The 16,378-nt window shown below is 43.5% G+C and overlaps 1 protein-coding gene across 2 annotated transcripts in view; it reads left to right on the top strand.

Annotated features, from left to right (window-relative positions):
* Positions 1 to 11,886, top strand: part of LOC122791245 (FK506-binding protein 4-like) — a 139,846-nt gene extending 127,960 nt beyond the window's left edge. For both annotated transcript variants that reach the window (XM_044058910.1, XM_044058909.1), the window contains one exon: positions 11,353 to 11,886. In XM_044058910.1, the coding sequence (XP_043914845.1) occupies positions 11,353 to 11,696 (344 nt within the window). In that variant the 3' untranslated portion in view covers positions 11,697 to 11,886. The remainder of the gene's footprint in view (positions 1 to 11,352) is intronic.
* Positions 11,887 to 16,378: the final 4,492 nt, after the last annotated feature.

Below are 16,378 nucleotides of genomic sequence, written 5' to 3'. Positions count from 1 at the left end.
ATGCTAAATGATAGAAGAAGTAAAAGAAAGAATAAGAAGTTTAAAGGTACAGGATATGAATTGGGATGAAGTAAATGTCAGAGAGATTGAAACAAAGTTATGAAAAGCCTCTAACTGGAAAACCTCAGGCCCAGATACAGTCCCTAACTTTTGGTTAAGGATTAACATCTTTGCACGAAGATTTAGCCATGAGTAAGAACTATTTATATGCACTCGCAGAACAGACACCATTCTGGCTAACAACAGGTAAAACTATGCTCCTACTTAAGAGGGAACCTGCAAGCTACCCTAAAAATTATAGACCAATAACTTGCCTTTCGATGATGTATAAACTACACATGGGAATTGATGCTGGCAGAATTTATAGTAATTTAGAAGAAAACTCAATTATGGAAGTAGAACAAAAGGGCAATAAAAGAAAGTCATATTAAAGAAAGGATAATTTATTGTTAAATAAAGTAAGTCATAGTGGTGAACTGTAAAAAGGTGAAGAATCTAAGTATGGCATGGATTGACTACAAAAAAGCATTTGATAGTGTCCCACATTCATGGATAAAAGAGTGCTTAAAATGTATAAGATACACCCTACACTGATCAACTACATTACAGTGACCATGAAACAGTAGCAGACCACTTTGCAATTAAGCCATGATAAAGGACAAATTAACCTAGGGATAAAAATTAAAAGGGGGACATTCCACGGTAACTCTCTGTCACCGCTGCTATTCTGCCTTGCCCTTAATCCATTAAGCTGCCTACTTAACAGCCATGGCTATAATTTGGCTCCTAGAAAACAACAAAGTGTAAAGACTTTGCATCTTCTCCTTGCCAATGATTTAAAACTGTATAGCTCATCAGATGAGGAACTGAAAGCACAACTGCAAGTTGTCAATACTTTTTCAGATGATATAAGAATGTCATTTTGTCTTGATAAATGTGCAAAAGCAACTTTTAAAGCAGGAAAACTGCAGCACCAGGTAAATATCAGTTTGGGGCAAGAATGTGATATAAAAGAACTTGAGCAAGAGGGAGTGTATAAATATTTGGGAATTGATGAAGGATCAAGAATAAAACATGAGCAAATGCAAATAAAACTTAGTAAGGAATACTTTAGAAGACTTAAATTAATCCTGAAAACAGTGTTGACATCTAGGAATAAAGTCTAAGCTATAAACCAATTTCCTCTTCCTGTCCTAACTTACAGTTTTGGAGTGATTGACTAACCCCAAAACATGTTGGATAGATTAGACAGGAAAACAAGAAGGATGCTTCATGCTCACCAAATGATTTATAAAAAACAGTGCATACCAAGATTATATATTCCCCATTCCAAAAGAGGGATGGGCCTCCTGGAAATTGATTACATGTATAGATCTGCTATCATGCGACTTCACACATATCTGCTGAAATCATAAGTCTCAGACGTAGTGAAAGTTTTGAAACACGAGGAGAAAAAAATTAAGATGACTTCTCTGCTTAATCTATCCGAAGCATATTGGCATCAAGCAGGAATGGAAATAAAACCAGAAGTAGATAAAAATCAGGCAGCAACTGACTATGCCAAAAAACAAAAGAAAGAATATAAGGTGAAGGACCAGATGAGAAGGCAAGAAATGTGGAAGGGCATAAATATAGTTGCAATTATAGAAAACTTCTGGAAGAACCTTATGTTGAGCAGGAACGAATGCAGGAATGCTTAAGGAGAGGCAAATTCAAACCAAGAGATGAAAGGTTAATATTGGCTGCCTAAGACAGTGGCCTTACATACATCCTGGTTTACAAATTCCATTGAACATGTGGGAGAAACAGACAAATGTAGGTTTTGTAAAACTGAATTGGAAACAGTCGCTTCTGGTTGTGGCATACTAATGGCAGAAGGACTGTATACTGAAAGGCATAATAATGTGGCAAGACTGTTGCACTGGGGATTATGTAAACATTATGGTGCTGAAGCGGCTGAAAAACACTGGAAACATGAGCCAGAAAGCAGCATAGAAAACAATGAATTTTACATCACATGGGATCACCCATTACCAACAGTTCAAAAGACAGACGTTAGAAAACCGGATAAAGTGGTCTATGAAAAGAAGACAAAAAAGTAGCATTGATCATTGAAATCACCACACCCAGTGATTACAGTGTCTTGTGTACAGAGAGCACAAAGTCTTAAAATATCAGGATCTGCAGGCAGAAACAAGAGCAATGTGGAAGAAAGATACCTGGACAGCTCCAATAGTAGTAGGAGCAATGTGTCTTATAAAAAAGAATCTACAGTCATATTTAGATATGTTACCAGTACATGTTACCCCCATATGAATTGCAGGAGTCATTACTGGGCACATTGAGGGTGCTGTAAAGAGCACTTTCAGTTGACATCAAAGATTGAAACAATACTAATTTCATGAACTTTAATCGTACTTTGACTTTGGAAATAGGTCCATTCCTGTCATGGTATTAGAAACACAAAAGATTTGTAAAAATTAAAAAAGATAGAAACACTTCCTATAGTTAAAAAAAAAAAAAACTACGGCCCATATCTCAGTCTTCAAACAATAGCAAAGCCCTCTGAATAAGTTCTGCTGAAACAAAAGTGCTTGAATCAAATAAACTCAATCACTATGTTTATAAAAATGTTTTTCTTTTCTTCAAATTCATTGATGAAAAAAAGATAGATATTTGATTTTTTTTATGTATGCAATGAATAAGTGCTTGCCTTTTCTCTTATTAATGGTGCCTTCAAAGATGACTATATTGCTAGGCTGGTAGTGTATGGGATAACATTTTGTGCACTGGAGGAAAATTATGTCATATTTTGGATGACCTACTGTACCTGCCGTGCTTTGCATGACTACCTAATAATATCGTGTATTATTTAGTCTATACTTGATGAACTGATCCATTTTTTAGTAAAACTGCATACTGTCATTGAGGAATTTCAACAAGTTATAACTTTGCTGAGCTTGTTTTTTCCAAGGCTGGGCAGGCTTCTTTTTATGCTATGGCACTGTAACTTTGGAGTTCACACTTATACCCACACTATACTTTTGCAAATGGTTAAAAAAAAAAAAACAAAAAAAAAACAAAACCCCCCAGAACAGATGGCATTGTTTGTCTAAATAGTTAAAGCATTACAGAAAGGCTTTCAAAGGTATCATGCATTAGTAACTGTACAGGGGGTCTTCACCACCTTACTGATATGCGCTAGCCCTAACACCTAACCATGACCCTGCACCTTACCTTAAAAGAAACCTTTCTGTACCACTACCACAGGGTCAGGCACACACATAACAACAAACACACATGCACAGTACTAAAGCTATTTATTCCCTACTTAACCCTTAGCCTAACCTATGAACTTACACAAACACACTCTCAACTCCAACACCAACCCAATTACTTATGTGTTGACATTCTGATAGTGCTTTTCCAAAAGGCAACTATACGTTTATATGCACAGACACGCATGTACAAGTATAAAGAGCATGGGAACTGAGGGGTTCCATGAAAGTATAATTTTGAGAATGTTGCTGTTGTGTCTTATTATGGATTTACTTATGAAAGTTTTGTGTAGCTGAGAGTTTAGTTATGATTCACTGAATTCTGATAAAAGGAGATCTGAAACATTATCAGCCCTGATTTACAACATTAAGGTTACTTTTAGTTTGCTCTTTCTCAATATGGTAGTGTGGGAGACCATTCTTCTATGTGTGTTTTTTTTCTAACTGAACATTTCCTGTTCCACAGTTCATTACTTTTTCATTTTAAGTGACCTGGCCCTGTATGTACTGTATATCAAGTGAGTTTATTCTACTTTCACAGCAGAACTGACAGAGTACTTTAATGTCATCAGTTCACATATTGTTTAATAGATCTTAAATATATAACACTCTTACACTGTATAATGTTGTTTAAGGTATATTGTGGAAATGGGAAAGCCAGAATGAAAAATAAAATCACATCAAAATAATTGTATCACTCCTTGTCATTTTACAGCAGAGCAAATTTACTCTAACTAGTTATAGTGCAGACTCATTAAGGGACATTAATGTCACTTTATAACTAGTGCAGACTCATTAAGGGACATTAATGTCACTTTATAACTAGTGCAGACTCATTAAGGGACATTAATGTCACTTTATAAATTTAATAGTGATACAAATGTATCTTTCCTGACTACAGTTCCCTTTTAAAGCAACTATAGCCAGCTTTCATATACGTACTTTGAAACATAGTTTAATATCATTAAGCCAATAACCACTTAAACCACTTTAAGTAAACCCATGAAGATGTATAATTATTATTCATTCTTCTGAAATGTTATCTGAAAGAGCAACATTGTAATGATCCCAGATGTAATGGGATCCTATCTCGCCTACATTCATAACTGATGGGATCGGCTCCGACTCGGCCAACTAGTATACTAGAACGAAGTCTCTTATTGGCTGGGCTACCCTCTATCCCAGGATGCACCACACCTGCTTCCCCAGATCTCGTTTGCCGCTTTATCAAGCTAGACATGGTCTCGACTTGGCTGGAGCTAAGTGTATTTTCTTCTTTTTTCTGGTCTTTTGACCTGGGGTTTCCTCATAAATTCAATCAACAGCTGTTTTAACAGCTATTCTTAAGTTTGTGTAATTGTTATTGGCATTTTTGTATCTGTTGGTACTTCGGGCAAGGCCCGTTTAAGTTAGAGGGCCTTTGCCCTTCTTAGTGGAGTGAGTGTGTTGTTTATTTTTATTCCTTTTCTTCTCCGGGTAAAGCCCGTTTAAGTTAGAGGGCTTTTGCCCGTTGTTGTGTTCCCTTTGTTGTTGTTCTTCTCCTTGTGAGGTAAATCTTGTGTTCAGAGGGCTCGCGCCCTATTCTCGCGCTTTAAAGTTGGTGAAGTACTGTTTTTTTGTGTGGCAATTAGTTTGTTGGTGAAAATGTCTAAAGAGCAGAAATCTGGTTTTAAAAAGTGCACTAAGTGCAATTATAAAATGTCTATCACGGATAGTCATGCCATCTGCGTTTATTGTTTAGGGCCAAAGCATTTGCAAGAGACATGTAGTGTTTGCCATGCTTTTTCCACTAGGGTTCTTCAAGAACGAAAAAATAAATTAATCCTGAAGGGCCTTATTAAGCCCTCCTTTGAGGAAGCTTTGGCTTCACCTTCTGCTACTGCTTCTAAAAAGAAAAGGTCGTCAGCTCCGACCAGTCCGTCGGAGCCGACTACTAAGAAGCATAGGCCGACCTCTTCTTCCTCGGCTCCACTGACTTTGGAGCCGAGGGTCGAAGGGTCTGCCTCGATGCCTCTTTCCTCGGCTCCATTAGTTTCAGAGCCGCAGGTTGGAGCATCGAGAGGCGAATCACCTCCCTCGGTTCCATTGGTCTCGGAGCCGATGGAGGTGTGCAGCTCAGACTCTTCCCCCTCGGCTCCGAAAGCTCCTTCGGTGCCGATCCTTATTCATACTGTGTCGGATCCGGCGCCGATAGTGTTGGAGCCCTTTCGGAGCCGGTCCCCTACCTTGTCTGAGCCGAGAGAGAAGTCGTCTCGGCCCCTTTCTATTTCCTCTAGATCCTCCAAATTATCTGATTCGGATTTGGATAGAGTTATTCAGAGGCTTTTCCAGTCTCCGGTTTTCGCAAAAATGGTCTCGGCTCCAGCCCATTCGGCCCTGGAGCCAATCCCCCCCTCGAAGCTTTCGATTCCTCCTCCAACTCCCTCGGAGCCGTTGGAGTCGGTGATGGTGGAGCAAGGCGGAGCCGTACAGTCGGAACCGAGACCCCTTTGGAGTTTATCGGTTCCGACCATTGTTCCTACCCTGTCCTCGGGTTCGGGGTTTGGTACCGGGACTTCCTCAGCCGGGGCTGAGGGGAACATCTTGGAGCTAGGTGCCTTGGTGCCTAGTCTTCCCCTCGGAGCATCGACTGCGGGGGTTCCTAGTGCCGTCGTGGTCTCTCGGCCAGTGACCTCCATGGAGTCTGGAGGTCCTGCCTTTGAGGCCATGAGGAGCACGCTGGCCATGTCCTTGCTGGCTCAGCAGGTTTCCAACTCACCGTCCCTAGACCTAGAGACTGGTGCTTTTGGCGTACTGCAGTCCCATGACAGTGGGGTCCCAGGGCCTGAGGATACCCCTGTGGGGGGTTCCCTTCTTCCAGGGGGTCCGTCCAAAACCGCTTCGGATGAGCCTCCACGGAAGAAATTGTGCAAGAGGAAGCACGTGGACTCCCAAGATGAGTCTGTCACATCTGACACTGACCTCGATGATGCGGAGGGGTCCCCAAAATCATCTTCGGATGATGTCTCTTTCTCGGGTATCCTTGAGATTCTGAGAAAGAGAGGAGATTGGCAGGCCAAAACCCCTTCCGCTGAGGAGTCAGTCTTCCTCAAGGCCTTTGGGGCCCAGCCCTCCGCCTCCTGGGTGTCTCCGCCCTTCGATGAGTTACTTGATTTAATTTCTCGAAGGGCTTGGGAGCACCCTGACTCAGTGGAACAGGTGCCTGCAAGACCCAACAAATTCCTGTCAGCTCCCCCTCAAAAGGAATTTTTAACGAAAGGAGTTCCTGTAGATGCGATGGTGGTGGCATCTGCCACACAGCAGGACGTGGCAGAGGCTTCAACGTCTCTCCACCCTCCTAATAAGGATTCCAGGAGCATGGATAGGTACGGGAAGCATACCCTTTCTTCAGCGGCCTTTACCTTATGGTCGCTGAATTACCTGTGTCATTTTACTAGGCTCCAAAGGGACTTCCTTAAAGAGCTAGGTGAGTCCCTCACAGGTAATCTACCTGAGGCGTTAGCCCACACTGTTGGCACCCAGATGACTACCTTATCATCCATTGTGAACTCGTCCATGAGGCTCATCTTGTATGCGGCCGAGGGGGCGAGTAGAGCAGCGGGAACAGGCGTGGCCCTTAGGAGACACGCCTGGTTACGCTTGTGTTCCTTTGCGGAGGCTTTCAAGTCTTCCTTCGCCCACGCCCCTTTTGATGGGTCCTCTTTGTTTGGACCCAAGGTGAAGGACACACTGACTCAGTGCGAGCAGGAGGGCAAGACCTTGACTGCCGTTGGGGCCTGTTTTTCCGCTCCCTCTAGGCCTTACCCCAAGGCCCAGAGAGGAGGGAAAATGTGGTTCAGGAAAACTCAGAGGTCTTTCCCTACTCCACCCAGTGATCCCCCCTCTAGAGGCAGGGGGGGGGAAATTCGGGAAGACGCCATCCCAGAGGCGGCAGAGGCCCCCGCAACTCTGGAGACCGCGATTCCTTTCGTGGTTCCTCCTACGCTCACCGTCCCTGAGTTGGTGCCCGACTGTGCAGCTCCGGAGCCAGTCGGGGGTTGTTTTGCGGAACACCCACAGGCTTGGGAAGCTATTACCAGTGACCAGTGGGTGCTCTGGATTATTACCGGAGGCTATCTCATTCCCTTCATCAAGCCCCCCCTTCCCTTCAGGGAAATCCCGGACGTGCCACCCAGTCAGCGGGATCAAGCAGCAATAGAGGTTTCAAAGCTGCTAGAAAAAGGAGTCATCCAGCCTGTCCCCACCGACCAGATCGGATCAGGAACTTACTCAAGACTATTTTTGGTGCCAAAAAAGACAGGGGACTTCAGGCCCATTTTGGACCTCAGTTCATTGAATCGCTTTGTGAAAAAGTCCAAATTCCGAATGGTCACTCTTCAGTCCATTCTCCCACTATTGGAGAAGGATGTCTGGATGTGCTCCATAGATCTCAAGGACGCTTACTATCACATTCTGATAAGTCAAGAGTCCAGGAGTCATTTACGCTTCCGCCTGGGAGACAGTCATTTCCAGTTTCGAGCACTGCCCTTTGGTCTCACCACAGCCCCCAGGGTGTTCACCAAGTGTCTGGCAGTGGTGACTGCTCACCTGAGAAGTCCAGGATTCCAAGTGTTTCCATATCTAGACGACTGGCTCCTTACTGCCACCTCCAAGCATCTACTAATTCAGTCGCTCATGGCCACAGTCAGCTTGGGCCATTTCCTAGGAATCACTTTCAGCTGGGAAAAATCTGTGCTACAGCCATCTCAGCATATTACCTTTATAGGCGCAGAGTTAGACACAAGAAGGATGCGCGCCTTCTTACCGGCAGAAAGGATTCAGGTTTTGCAGAATCAAGTTCGATCCTGCCTCCCCCTATCAAGAGCTCCGGCCAATCTGATTCTGCAGGTATTGGGGTCGATGGCATCAACTATTCTCCTAGTCCCCTTAGCCAGACTGCACATGCGAGTGCTGCAATGGCTACTTTCGGTTCAATGGTCCTATCAGGAACTTCCCTTGAACCACTTGGTTATGATTACGGAAAGTTGCCGTCGAGATCTGCGTTGGTGGCTCCTCCGATCCAATCTCGACCAGGGGCGACCTTTTATCCTTCATTCCCCCGTTGCCACTGTGACCACGGACGCCTCCCAGGTAGGGTGGGGGGGTCATTATCTGGACAGGTCTGTCCAAGGCACATGGCAACCCCAGGAAGCGCATTTACACATCAATATCCTGGAAATGAGAGTGGTGCTACTGGTACTGCAAGCTCTCCATCACGCTCTCCCACAAGGTCTGATTGCTATCCTATCCAACAACATGTTGGTAGTTTGGTATATAAACAAGCAAGGCGGGACCAGGTCATACCCACTGTGCAGAGAAGCCATGAGACTTTGGCACTGGGCGGTAGCTACCAACCGCTTCCTAATGGCAACGCACATCCCGGGGAAATCCAATGTGATTGCGGACAGACTAAGCAGGACTATCCTGTTACCCCACAAGTGGTCCCTCAACCAAAGAGTGGCTGCGACAATCTTCGCCAAATGGGGTCTCCCTTGCTGCGATTTGTTTGCCAGCCCCCACAATGCGAAGTGCAGAGAGTTCTTCACTCTGACTCCCTCTCAGGGACAGATTCCCAGGGACGCTCTAACCCACATTTGGCCCCTCGATCTCCTTTATGCCTTCCCTCTGGTTCCCCTCCTGCCGAGGGTGATACAGAAGGCAATTTACCTGGAGAGTGACATGATTTTGATTGCCCCGCACTGGCCTCGTCAGGTTTGGTTCCCCTTCCTTCGGAGGTATGTGGTGGAAGGTCCATGGTTTCTGGACCCGGTGCCAGACCTGTTGACTCATCAGTCAGGACAGTCTCACCCATCTCTCAGGTCCTTGACGTTGGCTGCTTGGTTACTCCACTTCCATCCTTAGTCAGGGACATTTCCGTCTCTCCGGAGGTTATCCACATTTTGTCCTCTTCTCACAAACCTTCCACTATCAAACTGTATTCCAGCAAATGGAAGAGGTTTGCCCTTTGGGCACAGCGACGAGGTATAGACCCTCTTACTGCCCCAGTACCGGAGGTCTTAAATTTCCTGGCCTCTCTTTTTCAGTTGGGCTCTTCAGTTTCCACGATTAAGGTTCAGATAGCGGCCATCTCTAATTTTCATGTTTCTTTTGAACCTTCATTAATGGCAAACAAGCTTTGCAAGGCTTTCCTTAAAGGAGCGTGGCTCCTTAGGCCCCCGATATCTCATCCTGTGCCCCCTTGGGACCTAAATATGGTCCTGGCTGCCTTAACTGCCCCCCCCCCTTTGAACCAGCAGCTACCTGTGATATGAAATTCCTGTCTTGGAAGACCACTTTTTTAGTGGCCATAACTTCGGCCAAGCGGGTTTCAGAGCTCCAGGCTCTTTGTTCTAATCCTCCTTATTTGATTTTTCACAAAGATAGAGTGTCCCTTAAATTAAATCCCTCTTTTTTACCAAAGGTAGCATCTTCTTTCTGCATTCAACAGTCCCTAGAGCTCCCTGTATTTTTTCCCAAATTCTCCAATAACGCAGAATATATCTTTCATCAGTTGGATGTCCATAGACAACTGCGTTTTTATTTAAACAGGACTACTCAGACGCGGAAGTCAAATCAACTGTTTGTGTCCTTTGCAGCAAACAGGTTGGGTCAACCAGTGGCTAAAACCTCCATAGCCAAATGGATTAAAGATTGCATCTGTTTCATTTATTCTCAGGCTGACAAAGAGCTTCCCTTTCCAGTCAGGGCTCATTCTACCAGGGCAATGGCTACTTCTGTAGCATTCCACTCCAAATTATCAATAGATGATATTTGTGCTGCGGCTACCTGGACTTCTCCGCACACTTTCATTTCTCATTACAAAATAGATGTGGCTTCTCGAGGCAGGGCTTCCTTTGGTTCCACAGTTCTCAGGAGTGTTTTCCAATGAGCCACCTGGGATTTAGGTGCTAGGGACGCTGTCCCATCAGTTATGAATGTAGGCGAGATAGGATCCCATTACATCTTTTAGTTATGTACTTACCATAACTTCGGATGTATGGGATCCATCTCGCCTACATTCATTAGTACCCACCCTCCTTCCCCCCTTCCATTCGGATTTAGAGGAAATGTTGGTCCATTTGGAGATCTTCTTTTGAAGAACTTTAGTTGGTTTTAAGTAACTGGTATTTTTCTGTGTTTGCATGTAAGTATGAAAGCGAACAAACAAGATCTGGGGAAGCAGGTGTGGTGCATCCTGGGATAGAGGGTAGCCCAGCCAATAAGAGACTTCGTTCTAGTATACTAGTTGGCCGAGTCGGAGCCGATGGATCGGCTCCGAACCCATCAGTTATGAATGTAGGCGAGATAGGATCCCATACATCCGAAGTTATGGTAAGTACATAACTAAAAGTTTCCATGTACAAAAGAAAATTTTATTTATTTATTTTATTTAACATTTGTTTACCGGGAAAGTCCGACTTGGAACAAAGCCAATTTTCAATGGAGGCCTGGGGAGAAACGCTCCAGACACATGTCTTTGTAACGTGGGAAGAAACCAGAGCACCCAGAGGAAACCCACACGAATGCAGGGAGGATATGCAGACTCCGCACAGAAGGCACCCCAGCCCAGAATCGAACTGGAGAACGTCTTGCTGTGAGGCAACAATGCTACTGCTACATCGAAAAAAAAGCAGAAGACTTTGTGTGTGTGTGTGTGTGTGTGTGTGTGTGTGTGTGTGTGTGTGTGTGTGTGTGTGTGTGTGTGTGTGTGTCAGTCTGTGTACGGGGCGTGTTTAAAATTAAATGAAAACAGCTGATAGAGTCAAAACAGAAAAAAGAGAAATTAAATTTACTGAAGACTGGGTGTGTGAGTGCAATAAAGTGATGTCAGCTACAAAATAAACTAAATAATTTTGGTAGGGTGGGGGAATACATGTAAATTTCATATGAAAATGTGCATTTAAAGGAGAATATGGTATAGTTTTGTTACTGTTTGCCTGACTAGATGAAATAGTCACCAGATATCTTTATTATGTATTTAAAAATAGAAATAATTGTTATACATTCATTTTATAACAATTGTCTTGCAATGCAGATGATGATGATGATGAAGAGGAAGATGATGAACCAAAGAAATCAACAGCAAATAACAGAAAGAATAAAACAAAACGACCGATACAGAAAGGAAGAAAATTCAGACATGAAGATTCTGATATTGAGAATGAAGAGGAAGAAGAGGATGATGATCCCAGACAGACAAGAACAAGAAGGAAGAAATGTATTAAAGGAGAGGACAGTGATAATGACGAAAAATCAAAACAAGAGGGTGAAAGTGAAAAAAGTAAAAGAAACAACAAAAAAGGAGCAAATAAAAAGGGAAAAGGAAAAGATAAAAAAGGAGATGGCAAAAAGAAGAAGAAGAAAAGTGGCAGGTACTGAGGATATCCTGAAGTCAACCTTGCTCATTTTGAAAAGAAGTGTTCTATGAAAAAGCATTTATTTTCTAGCATGCATGTCTAGTTAAAAATACTAACCAACTAAATAAATATTAAAGGCATCAAATTAAGACACTTGGAAGAAATGACTCAGCTGAATATTGTTGATATGCTAATTTATATAATTAGCAGGGAGTGGGGGGTGCATGGGGGGCTTGCCCACCTGCAAAAAAGATGTTTTAGTCACTTTTTTTGGCAGTCAAAGTTTTGTAGCTTTGATCTTGTGTGGCCGATGTTCTGAGTATTGACCATTTGTGAGACTGATAACATAATATAGATCCATCTCCATGGGTGGCATAGTGAGGTCAACCATTATGCTGTGACTTCTGTTTTCTGCCCATTATGTTTTTTCACAATGTGCCATTCATAGATATCACAAAGTGTTATGCAAATTAGTGTGGTAATTGATGATGGAGGTGATTCAGAAACATAAGTTGTATGGCTGTGCTACGGTAAAAACAGTATGGTATGCAGGATATGGAAATGAGGTTTCTCATGCAAATGCTGCACAGTGATTATCTAAATAATTGCATCAAACATGGTGGAATGATTTGGAGACCTATAAAACAGGTTCCGTGCACTGAAGCATTCACCTCTTCTGATTGACAGAAACTGTTGGTGTACAGGATCCTACATTGCTTATATTAGAGCAGCTATAACAGAGCAACAGCTGTTAATGGACAATCTTCTTGCCATTTCATGCAACATAGCATACTACAGCTTTCCACACCAGCGCAGATAGTGCTGTTAATGCCTAACCTACTAACTCTTGACTGACCAGCAGATTGTGGACCTCATTATAGTGGTTAGGAAAATAGAGCTGATCTGGCCCCCCCCACAAAAAAAAAAATAAAAAAAAAGATCCTCTCCTTGCTACAAACGAAACAAAGGGCTTGCTACAGCTAAATGCCACAAAATGAGTTTTGAGCACTTAATCTCTGAGCACAAATATTGTATCAGTATTCATTGCTGAATGCTGGATTTGCAATATACCAAACAGAGAGTGCTGAAGAGTTTGTGACCTGACTACAAATGCAGTATCAGCATTCAAAAATTGAATGCTGATACTATCGATTGCACGACTTGACACCTTACTCTTTAGGTGGCTGCCCCCTTTGTCCCACCCTAGCTGCACCTTTGTAGGGAGACCACAGGGGATATTGTAAAATTGTGTTGCCCTTGCATTTAATCACGGGGAAATGAATGGACTACCTATCCCAGAGGACACTAACTTATGTGTAGCTTTAACTATTCTAGTTCCTACTGAGGATATGTAGGAATTTTGCAAGCATCTTCCTCACATATTCTATACCACTTCCTTGAAATTATGATGCAGCATGTGGAGAAGCATATATGGTTCCCATGGACTTTAGAGGAGAGAACCACCACTATATAAGTGTTTTACACCACTGCCTGTTTCACTAAGGTCCTGGTAGTCATTGGTTACACATATATTGCCTTCAATGTCCCACTTGCTCTACAGATACATTAACTGGAAGGGCTTCCACTCCCTACTGCAAAGTGGTACACAGTACCTAGGGTATCATCTATAATGGTTTTTCTACATACCACCCAGGCAGTCCCCCATGATTAACACATATGGCACATGTCTGACCAATGCCATTAGCTCATGTGGTGAAACTTCCTACAGGGTCAGCTAGTTGATAGGCGCACATGTAGGTGGATACAAAGCTAGTATATACATGGTCAGCTAGTTAATAGTTATACACATAGGTGGGTACGGAGGTCAGTATATACAATTACCATGCCAGAAGGTACTAGGTCACATATAATGTTGTCACTTTTGTGCATTGCAGGTGATGCAAGATATCTGTTTCAAATCAGGCTAATGATCCTTACAAGAAACCATGGCAGAAATATTATATATGACTGCACAGAGATGACATGGAATGTGGTAGAATGTGTTTCTGGTTAAGTGAAGGGATGCTTCTACTATCTAGATACAACCAATTGGGCACTGCAGTATTCATCTGAGACCTGCAACTACATATTTCTAGTGTGCTTGGTGTTGCATAACATGGCTGTTCAAAAACAGATATAGCAGCAGAGAAACATTCCAGTAGCACTCATCACACCTGTTGTTGCAGCACATATGGAGTAGCATGGTCAATCAAGGGATGAACAGGCAGCAGTGATACCCCTTGTCAGAGAGAGGAAGGTGAAATACATTGTGGCACTGGAAGAGAGGTAGAATCTGGTCCACAACTACAGGCTCTGATGTAGACAGTCAAAATAAAATGATGCTTGCATATGCAAGACTGTATGGACTGAACATGCTGTGCATCAGAATTTAACTTACTCCTACACGTTAGGGGATGGGCAGAGAACACTCGCTATCATTTGTGCAGGTGTGGTAGGTGCAGTAACAGGTGACAGCAATGCTCTATGGACCAGAATCATGAGAGGTGGATGTGACAGCCACCCGTTCTGGAAGCAGGATGTGTTGAGTCAGGGGTCACATCCTCCAGTGGTGGGTGTGGAGCTGAACATTGGTGATGTGTAGTGTGGTGACCTGTGATGGCCTTCCATATCACTGTTGCAGTATTCTTCACCTAAGGGATCTCCTGCCAAGGCTAGTCCAATGTCCAGCTGGTATACCAAAGGTACTGTACATCACACTTATGCTCCCTGTGCAAGACATAATGCATAAAGATGATGTATGGATGCAAACACCCAGAACTTCTTTGTCAGTTCGAACATCATTACTGAATGATGGTCTCCATCAAGCCGTGTTTCAAATAAGTGCCCCACTGAGATTTCTACTCTCCTTTATTTACTATTGTATGGTGTTGTGTTCATGTCATCCAGAAAGGGAAAATCTGAGTGGGAGAGGCGAATTCCATATAAAGACCACCACAATCAGTGTCTTTCTTGCTTAGTAGCTTCCTGTTATCATACGTAGTGCTCTGTCTGCCAGACATTTGTGCCTAAGACCCTCTGTAGTCACCACCCCTCCTTGTCCATATATTTTGAGAACCCATTACATAAGCTGTTGGCTTTTACACAGTCTGGGATTCACCATAAACCTCCAGAAATCAGTTTTGATGTCTTCTCAGGAAAATGTTTCCTCAGATGCTGGCAACACTTCCTGCCCCCAAGGTTCTGTGCCTGACAACCTTCTTCCAGTCTCTTCTTCTTCTGTCCTCTATCACAGCCAGGGAATTTGTCAGTGTTCTGGGATTTATGGCCTCCAGCATTCCTATGCTCCCTCTCGTCAGGCTTCATATGAGGAGATTTCAAGTGGTACCTCAAATTGGTGTGGCTCCAACATTGCCACACACTGGAGTTCCCTGTTCCTTTTCTTCCTTGTCCCAAGCTTGAGCTGCGGTGGTGGATTCATCAACTCTCTCTCAATACAGGACTTCCTTTTCAGGCTGCAATTCCTACTCAGGAGCTTTTCACAGACACCTCTGGCATGGGGTGGGTAGCTTCTTATGCTCCCCTAAATGTCCAGGGTTTCTGGCCTCCTCATCTGAGGTCAGATCTTATCAATATAAAAGAGGTGAGGGCTCTGTTTTAGCTCTGCAAAATTTTCATTCTGTCTTTCATCCCAGGTCCTTCAATGTGTACACGGGCAATACCACAGTGATGTAGTATGTCAACAAGCAGGGGGCACAAGGTGCTATCTCCTTTGCAAACTGGCTCTTCAGGTCTGGTACCTAGCTGTCCAGTATCAAGTGACTTTTCAGGTGGTCTACATTCCTTGAGAGTGCAATCTAGTGGCAGACTGTTTGAGGAGGTCCAGAACACAAGCGCACGAATGGATGCTTCACACAGATGGGTTCCTGAACATTGTCTATTGGTGAGATATTCCTCAAGTAGATCTTTTTGCCTCCCCTCTGAACAGACAACTTCCTCTAGTCTATTCTGGAGTCCCAAGTCCTCTGACTTGGAAAGTGGATGTCCTGTCTTTTCCTTGGAAGGGAATGTTTTGGTATGCTCCCCCTTCCTCTGTTACCACAAGTTCTGCACAAGATTAGGCAAGACTTTCCCAAACTCTTGCTGGTGACTCCTTTTTGGGCCAGACAGCATTGGTTTCCTCTTATTTCTCACTTGCCCAGGGGCAATTACCACAAGTTATTTCACGTAGTGGATGTTCTCACTCATGAACAAGGGATCTCTTGTTCATCCTCACTTGTCTACTCTTCAGCTGACACTGTGGGTGATAGGGCTTTCATCACTTTTAGGTACCTCTCTACTGAGGATATGCTCTGGGTTCTGCAGAAGGCCAGGAGCTCCACTACCAGAACATCATATATGTCCAAATGAAAACGTTTTTCTGTCTGGTGCCCCTTTCGGCGTCTGGATCCCCTGTATGTGGAGGTTCCTCTGGTTCTCTCTGTTTCTCTTGTTTGTGAGATCTGTCCCATGCTGGGTTGGCATATTTTTCAGTTAAAGCTCACCTGTCAGCAATCTCTGCTTATCTGTTCTTGACTCCTCCTCTAGCCTCTAAGTTTATGGTCAGAGAATTTCTTAAAGGCATCCTTTAGAAGCCTGTTCTTCTTGGGACCTCAATTTTGTACTTGAAAAATTGACCTGGTCTCCTTTTGAGCCTGCATCTTCAGCTTCCCTACAACATTGTACTTAGAAGACTGTTTTTCTTTT

The sequence above is a fragment of the Protopterus annectens genome, chromosome 17.part0, assembly GCF_019279795.1.
Source record: "Protopterus annectens isolate FY-2018-M chromosome 17.part0, PAN1.0, whole genome shotgun sequence".
Taxonomy (NCBI): Eukaryota; Metazoa; Chordata; order Ceratodontiformes; family Protopteridae; genus Protopterus; species Protopterus annectens.
The sequence above is the reverse complement of the archived record's forward strand: the minus strand, read 5'-3'. Positions and strand labels throughout refer to the sequence as shown.